Genomic DNA, 9,893 nt, shown 5'->3' on the forward strand with positions numbered 1-9,893 from the left:
ATTTTCTTAATGATAGTTATGCATCGTTTTGCCTCATTTAAGAACATATAGCTCTAATACAGAGAGAATTTAGTTTTATTATTACTTACATTTTATGCTATTAAATGTATAGTCTATTTAAATGTAACTAAATGACTCTGACCTAGCTTTTTAAAATGATTAATACAGGGCTTCCCTGGTGGCGCAGTGGTTGAGAATCCGCCTGCCGATGCAGGGGACACGGGTTCGTGCCCCGGTCCGGGAAGATCCCACATGCCGCGGAGCGGCTGGGCCCGTGAGCCATGGCCGCTGAGCCTGCGCGTCCGGAGCCTGTGCTCCGCAATGGGAGAGGCCACAACAGTGAGAGGCCCGCGTATCGCCAAAAAACAAACAAACAAACAAACAAACAAATGATTAATACATAAAATAAGTTTTGCTCTCATTTAAATATATCTGAACACAAATGTACTGTATAAAAATGGGCGTATACTAGAGGCTTCTGATGGTTTTTTTATGGGAACAGATAGTTTAACTTACTAACAAGCTTAATGTTTCTCCCCTTATAAATGCAGTGGTTTAAAAGTTACATGTCTGGGGAGTTCCCTGGTAGCCTAGTGGTTAGGATTCCTAGCTTTCACTGGATTTCAATCCCTGGTCAGGGAACTGAGATCCCATAGCTGCACAGCATGGCCAAATAAATAAATGGTACATATCTGGAGGGTTGGTAATTACAGTAGTCTTTTGAGTTCACTACCACTACAAGCTGTTGTCATTTAATGATACTTTTCCCTAGTAATTGTTAAATAATCAGCCTTATTGAATTTTTAGTTAAATTTCTAAAAAGTAGTTAAATATAAATTCAGTGATAATATAACATTAGTATCTCTAAAGGTATTTTATTTAATTAATTTATTTTTATTAAAAATTTTTTTAACATCTTTATTGTGGTATAATTGCTTTACAATGGTGTGTTATTTCTGCTTTACAACAAAGTGAATCAGTTATACATATACATATGTTCCCATATCTCTTCCCTCTTGCTAAAATTTTTAATTTTATTTTTGGCTGAGTTGGGTCTTCGTTGCTGTGCGTGGGCTTTCTCTAGTTGTGGCGAGTGGGGGGCTACTCCTTGTTGCGGTGCGCGGGCTTCTCAGTGCGGTGGCTTCTCTTGCTGCGGAGCACAGGCTTTAGGTGTGCAGGCTTTAGTAGTTGTGGCACACGGGCTCAGTAGTTGTGGTGCACGGGCTTAGTTGCTCCGCGGTATGTGGGATCTTCCTGGATCAGGGCTCTAACCCGTGTCCCCTGCACTGGCAGGCAGATTCTTAACCAGTGCGACACCAGGGAAGTCCCTAAAGTTATTTTAAAGTACCAGTTTGCTGGGGAGCCATGTAATTATTTATGCTTCTGACAAACGTAGTGTTTGGTATAAACAACATTCATTTGAAGGACCCAAAGGTAGTTCCTGAGGTACTTGAAATGTATCATTCAATAACTACTGTATCTTTGCATGGCCATGGTAATTAGGGTTTAGTTAGGGAGATAAAGCTTATATCTTGATCTTTTGGACTACTTTCTGACTAGAGTTGGCCAGGGATAGTTTCTCCCAGGTATGTTATTTTGTGGAAACTTGGGTCTAGACTAGGATAAGGTGGTAAGAATGCTTCTGTTTTCTCTGGTTCATCCCCTGCTGGCCCAGGCCGTTATTGGAATTTCAAGGAAGTCAGATTGTTTGCAGCTAAAAGGTCATCTAAGAACAGAATCTGTACACTGGTAGAGAAGTTCGGAAGGTACTAGATGTTCACAAACCTTCTTGATCTGAGATTTGGCAAAGATTTTTCCTGTCTAGTAACTATTCCTCCACCCCATATCAGGCACTGTTCAGACATTTATACTCCAGATGTTTCTTATCACTGACAGTTCTGAAATCTTTAATTGATATGCTCTGGTCTTTATCATAAACTCATCCTTTCAACTTTCCTGCTTTATGTATTTGGGAACTCCAGAATCTGATTCTTCAATGCACCTACTTTCTCCAGTTCTTCAGCATTTCTCCTATCTTTACTTCTTTTCCTGTGCATCTTAGTTTTCATGATCCATCTTTTCAATCACTCTCTTGCTAGTACCCTTAAGTCATCACTTGTCCTTCATCTTACCCTGGTATATTCCAACCAAGGATGAAACTGTTTATCTGTGCCTGTCTATATGCAAATGGCTGAGCATAGCAGGAGAAAGTCATGCAACTTGGCAGACTGGTACCTTTATAACTAATCAACCTCAATTAGGTTTTCAGTACTACCTGCCTTTCTTATTCTTACCATTTTTTACTAGTCACTTCACTTACCTACTCTACTCAATAACAATTTTATATTTCTTCCCCTCTTTTCAAACCTTTTGCCCTTCTTCTCTGTCTTCTAATTCTCAGCTGATGACTCAAATAGAAGCAATCAGATTGTACCTGCCTCAAATTTCCACCACCAAATTCATGGAATTACCAAAATCTACACTCATCCTTACCTCCTCTTGCAATTGAGGAGCTGTCTCACTTAACAAAGATCCGAGCCCTTCTCTTCAGAGGATTCCTCTGGATCCCATTCCCTCTGGCCTTCTCAAGTGTTCTTCCCTTACTGTGTTTTAAATCCCTGCCTCTCTTGGATCTTTTCATCAGCACTTAAACATACTATAATCTCATCTTTAAAACACACTGGTGCACTATACATTGTCCTATAGCTGTCTACCTATTTATAGCCAAATAGCATTAAACAATTTACTCACTGTCTGTACTTTTTCACTTCCCATTTATTCTTCAGCTGACTCCAATCTGTTTTCCATCCCCATCATTTCAAGGAAACAGCTCTTAGATTTCAATATTGCTAAAGTCAGTGGACATTTTCCTGTCCTTATTTTACTGAACAGTATTAACAATTGAGCCTGCCTTGGAAATTTCTTGTTTTGGCTTTGTGGTTGCCACTTTCTTCTGGTTTTCATCCTACCTCTTACGCTTTCTTAATTCTTCTTTTCTAGATTTTCCTGGACCTCTAGGTGTTGGGGTTTTTCCAGGCCATCTTTCATCATTCTCCCTGTCTTCCCAGATGATCTTATGCTGCAACTTCATTTTTTTATATATATGTTGGTAACTTTCAAATTTATATCTTGCACTAAATCTTCTGTCTTGTTTTCAGATTTTTATACCCAGATGTATACTTGTCTTCTTTACTAAGAAGCACTGGAAATTCAACATGTGCATGAACCTAATGTCTTCTCTCTCCAAACTGACCTTTCCTCCAGTGTTCTTGTCTAATTAATGATACTTACCCCTCCTCATTTGGTTCTGTCATAAACCTGGGAGTCATCCTTAATCTCTCCCTTAGCCCCCACATGTGCAGTCTTTAAACAAGTCATGTCAAATCTATTCCATAATATGTCCTTTTTCTATCCAGTTATTTCCATCTGTATTGCTGGCCTGTCTTATCCACATTACTATCATCTCCCTCTTAGACAACTATAATAACCTCCTAACTGGTGTCCTTGCATTCACTTTTGCTTCCATCTAATTGATTCTCCACATAACACTATTTAAAAATTTTATAATTTTAAGAGATCTCATCATACTTTTCCTCTCCTTAAAACATTTGAGTGACTTCCCATCGCTTTTATGGTAATGTCTCAGTGCTTTAATGTGGCCTACATGGTCCTCCATAATCCAACATCCCCTTCTTCAGGTTTATCTTTCTATTGTCCTCACATTAGTCACGGTGACTGTCTTTTAGTTATTCGAATATACGAAGTTCCTTCTTGCCTTGGGCTTTGTACAAGCCGTCACCTTTGCTTGAGATGTCCTTTACACCTCTCTTTACTCTGCCTATTTATATTGTATTTATTCTTTAGGTCCCAGCATAAATTATACTTTCTCCTTGAAGTGTTACTTGATATTCACAGATTAGCTTAAGTTACACTGAGACCTTTCTGTACTCTTCTTTCTTAGGATTTACCACAATTATGATTTCTTGGGTGACACTGTTTTTCATCTGTCTCCCCCACTAAACTAAAGTCTGTGAGAACAATGACTGTGTCTGTCTTATTCACATTGATCCAGGGGTCTGGCTCATAATAAAAGTATGCAGTGAATATTTTTTGAATAAACTGAATGGCTGAATACTTTTCAACAAAATGGAACAATGGAAAATAGTAAAACTAATTTGTTTTTTGTAGCATTTCATTTAGATAGAAGAAATTCACCACCAAATAGTTTGACACCATGTCTAAAGATTCGAAATATGTTTGATCCAGTTATGTAAGTATTATGACAAAAGGTACATGTAATTTTTATTTGGAATATTTGGCTGAAAAATGCATGATACTCTTATAATGCTATGCCGGTAATTGAAAAATCTTTTACTTCTCAATCTCTAACTACCGAAATGTTGTTTTTCTCATTTCTTCTTTTTTGTTAAATTTCAAGCAAAGGTTTCACCAAATGACACAGATGTATAATGATTTGTAAAACTTTTGTAAATCTTTGCTTTCACTGGGAATCCCCATAGCAGATAAATGCTTGAGTCAAATTAATGACAGATAGGATGACAAACAACAGTACCCTTTATTAGATGTATAAGTCGTGTCTGCCACCGTTCTTTGCCTCAGTAGGCAATATAGATGGAAATATCTGCTATTTTAAAATTTCCAAATCCTACTCGTAAAAAGTTTTCTACAAAAATGTACATACCTTCCCCTCTACAAGACTTGTCCATTTACTGTTTGAGAAACTTTTCTGTCTATGTAATTACAGCAACACATGCATCCAGAAAATAGCACAGTCAAAAGTTATTGCCATAATATTTCACATATAAGCTGTAATAATCTTTAGAACTTGCTTCCTAGAGGTGACTACTTATCTCTCCAATGATAGGACAAGTCAAATTCTGTTTTTTAAAAAAAGCTGACAGTAGAAATTGTATTACATATAAAATACCCATAAGTCCCACCTGATAGCTCATTTATTTCAAGAAATAGTTGATATGGTAAGATTCCAAATAAGTGACAGCAAAATTGTAAATGCGACAAAGCACTGTCAGTATACACACACACACACACACACACACACACACACACACACACACACGCACACACATCCCCTCCATCTTGCAGAGGTAGAAACAATTAACGGTGTGGTGATCCCTCTATTTGGAATCTTACCGCATACCTTAGGGCCTAGGAAGTCTATGCCAGTCCAGTATTTTATTACCTGAGATGAAGATTTACAATTTGAAGTGTAACAGCCTTTTCCTTGGACCCACCATCTATATCTCACAAGAAAAACAAATGTGCATTACTGTAACGGGAACTCTTTCATAATAGTAAGGTGACTTATTTGTACAAAATGTTTGTTCTATATTCACGCTTCTATTATTTTGGAAAAAAAGAAGCTCAGAATACACTATATACTAAGAATTTTCCTTAAGTTTAGGAATTTGAAAATGTCATTAAAAAATAATACTTTACTTTTACAAGTTTACTGTAACTCATTAAAGTGCTCATTAACATTTGTCTAGATAGAAAAGAGAAATGACTTTAAGTATGTAGGATTTTAAATGTAAAAATGACAGCACATTTATTCTGCTATAGTAGGCTGATCCTTCAGTGCCTCAGCGTGTGCATTCTTAGACTGGAAAGTGAGAGCAGGTCTGGGACTTCTGAATGCTAATTATGTTTTAATCTACCTACTGTTAGTAACAAGCATTTATATACTATTAATTTTAACTATATGGTTTTTAAACTGTCCCCATTCTAGTTGGGTATATATATTGTAAAAAACAAAAGACTTCTTCTGAGTAGGAATATAGCTGTTGATTTTTTGTTCTTTTTTCCCCCAGCTGTATTGAGGTATGATTGAAAAGTAAAAGTTTTATATATTTAGGTTGTACAACAGATCTTTTGTGGGTTTTTTTCTTTTGCTCATTCTTTAAAAAAATTTCTTTTTATTGAAGTATAGTTGATTTACAATATCATGTTAGTTTCAGGTATATAGCACTGTGATCCAATTATACATATATATGTGTGTATGTATATATGTATATATATATATATATTCCTTTTCAGATTCTTTTCCCTTATAGGTCATTACAAAATATTGAATGTAGTTCCCTGTGCTATGCAATAGATCCTTGTTGTTTATCTATTTTACATCTATTTTATATTTATTTTATATATACATTATATATATAAAATAATGTATATAAGTATATAGTGTGTGTAAATTAATACCCAAATCCTAATTTATCCCTCCCCCTTTTTCCCCTTTGGTAACCATAACTGTTTTCTTTGTCTGTGAGTCTCTTTCTGTTTGTAAATAAGTTCATTTGTATCATTTTTTTAGATTCCACATATAAGCAATATCATATGATATTTGTCTTTCTCTGGTTTACTTCACTTAGTATGATTATCTCTAGGTCCATCCATGTTGCTGCAAATGGCATTATTTCATTCTTTTTTTATGGCTGAGTAATATTCCATTTATGTATATATACAACATCTTTATCCATTCATCTGTTGATGGACATTTAGGTTGCTTCCATGTCTTGGCTATTAATAGTGCTGCTATGAATATTGGGGTGCATGTATCTTGTTGAATTATGGTTTTCTCCTGATATATGCCCAGGAATGGGATTGCAGGTTTATGTGGTAACTCTATTTTTAGTTTTTAAGGAACCTCCATACTGTTCTCTATAGTGACTGTACCAATTTACATTCTCACCAACAGTGTAGGAGAGTTCCTTTTCCTTCACACCCTCTTCAGCATTTATTATTTGTAGACTTTTTGATGATGGCTGTTGATTTTTGTTTTCATTAATTTTTTAGGGAAATAGGGGATCAGTGGCATTTGGCAATTCAAGAAGCAATTTTAGAAAAATGCAGTGATAATGATGGCATTGTTCACATTGCAGTAGACAAAAATTCACGTGAGGTAAAGTAACTTTTACTATTGAATTCTACGTTTGGGATTTGTTGCTACTAAACTAAGACTATTTATTTTCTTTCTTCCCTTTTTATTTTTTTAAAAAATATCACAGGGTTGTGTATATGTTAAATGTCTGTCTCCAGAATATGCTGGGAAAGCTTTTAAGGCATTGCATGGCTCTTGGTTTGATGGTAAGAAATTTGAGTATGACAAACATTTTGAAAAGATAAATTATGGTTTACTGTTAAACTATACCAGATTTTAAATTAAAGAATCTTAGGTTAGCATTTTTAGAGTAATAATTTTAGATTATTTTATTTGTGTTTTGTGTTCATATATCTTTTACCACAGTTTGTTTTCTACTAAGCACATTCATACAGATCTAAAATATTATTTTTATCTTACAACAGGGAAATTGGTTACAGTAAAATATTTACGACTAGATAGATATCACCATCGCTTTCCCCAAGCTCTTACTTGCAACACTCCCTTGAAGCCATCAAATAAACATATGAACTCTATGTCTCATCTTCGTCTTCGGACTGGCCTAGCCAATTCTCAAGGAGGTTCCTGAAAAGACTTTCTTCCACTCCTAGGACTGTTCTTTACAATAGGAAAATTCCTGTTTGGCTTCGTCTCCCTTTTTAAATGCTTTTTGTATGTAATATTTTTATTGAGTACAGATCTGTTTGAACGTTCCAGAAATCTTAAGGTTCCAAAGGGACTTAGCAGTGAAGCAGCAATGCTGAGTAGATAGAATAATTGTTTCATTCAGTTTTTGGAGCTCAGTTAAGCCAATGCACTTAAAGTTTTGCATGAGGAACATTGACCTTATTAAGCATTTTCAGATGTGGTGGTTGTTATTTTTGCACCAAGAAGTGTTTGGATAACCACACAAAAGCATGGTGAAAAGGCTTCTTGTATTTCCATAATTTCCTGTAAACTAATGTTGTGAATTTTTGTATACAGTCACCTACATAGTTCCTTACAGGCTAATGTGGTAAAACTGTTAATTTCCCAATTTAATCTTAGGTTTCTATTGCTTGTAAGAGATTCATTTGCTATAGCTGGAATATGGGAAAATCAGTTTGGGTTTAGTGGTTACATATAAGTGGATGTACATGTACTTAAACTGGCTTTTGTATATATGTATAAATGCTGGTGATGGCGAAAGTAGTCTTGTGAGGATGTCTGCATTAAAGCAGTAAAATAAGCTTCCTATTTTATTCATAATCTAATGTGTATATATATGTATGTATATATGTGTGTATGTATATATATATGTATGTGTATATGTGTATATATACACACACATATATACATATGGCTGTACTATCATATAGATCAAACAGCCAAACACCTGGAAGTATTAGATAAAAGTTTAAAATATCTTTTATAGGTTTTATATAAAAATGTCTGAGTATGATATTGTGTGAAAGTTCCGATACCAGTTGTAATGGATTCAAATTTATGTGAGCAATAAAAAAGCAATTGGCAGATATTGGAAAAGTATTTTGTGAAAAGCTGTATTTATTATAAATACTAGGGCTATGACATAGTACCATTGGGATTAAGTCATTTTCCCAATCTATTTATAATTTAATGAGATGTTAGCTTCCCTGTTGTATGTCAAGTTTAAAGCAGGGCACATTGTTGCAGCAAAATGTGTATTTGAGAAATTATATTTGCAATTTTGGGTCATGAAAGTTTGCAGTATAGTAAATGCAGGAGTGATGGTTGCTTTGTGCCTCAGTATTTACTTTGTTTCAGTGAAGTTACCTTATTACTGTTTATGATTTCAGATTAAAATAGTTATGGAGCAAAGTTTACTTGTAATGTAACAATTGGCTTTTTAAAAATAACCTGTTGATATGTCATTGTCAGTCCAAATGAATATGTGAAACAGCTGGAATTGTACCAATTTTGATTTTGTTTAAAGCTCAGTTTTCTTTTTTTTTTTTTTAATTGTATATGTGTTGGGTTTGCAGCATGAACTTGCACAGTTAATGCACGTTTTCTGGTTAAGTAAACATGATGCACACTGTTCTGTAACAGAAAACCCTATTGTGCCTTACCTATGTGCTTTTGTGGGCACCATGTTTATGAAGAATAAAAAATGATTTGTTATCTGAAGAGAATAAATTTTAAATTCTCAGTTTATGTCTCAGATGCTGAAGTGTGAAAATATATATATAATATATAAAATAACCAATCTTTCTGTATTTTATGTGCATCACAGTGATTTATCTGTGCTTAGTGACCCCATCTTGTGACCTGTTACAAGAGTGAATGTAAAAAATAATTGTGGCATTTTAAGAAGTCGCCTTTTGATGCAGATGCATCTTTTTCTTGCTTCTAAAACATATTCCATGTAAACATTGTACATTGATTATTGTAATATATACTTTTATGCAGCTTATTTTACCTGAAACTGTTAAGCCGACCAAGATCCCTCCCTGCAAGACAGATGGGAATGTGTATAATAACTAGATATTTGAGAAGTTCTGAAGTTTGATGTAATCTGTTACTTGTCCTGTTTAAAAAAAGGAAAAAATTCTAATTAAAAATTTATTAGGTTTTTTTTTAATGCGTCTTGGCTTAAAAAAAATTTTTTAAGTGCCCTGTGTCTTTATTTTATTTTATTTTATATTTTTAACCAGTGAAAATAGATGCCTTTATTTTTAATCTTTTTTGGTACCTGTAAATATATGTATGCTTATAAAAATGGATGAAGAAAGACCCTGAAGTTAATTTTAACCATCCATTCCTCAGCATCTTTTCTTTATGAAAATGTCTTTGTCTAACTTTCAAGTGTTTGGCTTAAAGTGGGGCAAGAATATAAATCAGATGTATCACTAAAGCACTACTTAGTTTAGCTAGACTCTTTTTTTTTTTTTTTTTTGGGCTGTGTTGGGTATTTGTTGCCGCATGTAGGCTTTTTCTAGTTGTGGCAAGCGGG

General features: G+C 34.6%; 1 protein-coding gene across 2 annotated transcripts in view; it reads left to right on the forward strand.

The window, feature by feature from the left end:
• LEMD3 (LEM domain containing 3) overlaps nt 1–9,523 on the forward strand; it is a 68,118-nt gene extending 58,595 nt beyond the window's left edge. For both annotated transcript variants that reach the window (XM_059080338.2, XM_067009690.1), the window contains 4 exons: nt 4,189–4,270; nt 6,835–6,940; nt 7,047–7,125; nt 7,345–9,523. In XM_059080338.2, the coding sequence (XP_058936321.1) occupies nt 4,189–4,270; nt 6,835–6,940; nt 7,047–7,125; nt 7,345–7,508 (431 nt within the window). In that variant the 3' untranslated portion in view covers nt 7,509–9,523. The remainder of the gene's footprint in view (nt 1–4,188; nt 4,271–6,834; nt 6,941–7,046; nt 7,126–7,344) is intronic.
• Nucleotides 9,524–9,893: the final 370 nt, after the last annotated feature.

The sequence above is a fragment of the Kogia breviceps genome, chromosome 12 (assembly GCF_026419965.1).
Source record: "Kogia breviceps isolate mKogBre1 chromosome 12, mKogBre1 haplotype 1, whole genome shotgun sequence".
Lineage (NCBI taxonomy): Eukaryota > Metazoa > Chordata > Mammalia > Artiodactyla > Physeteridae > Kogia > Kogia breviceps.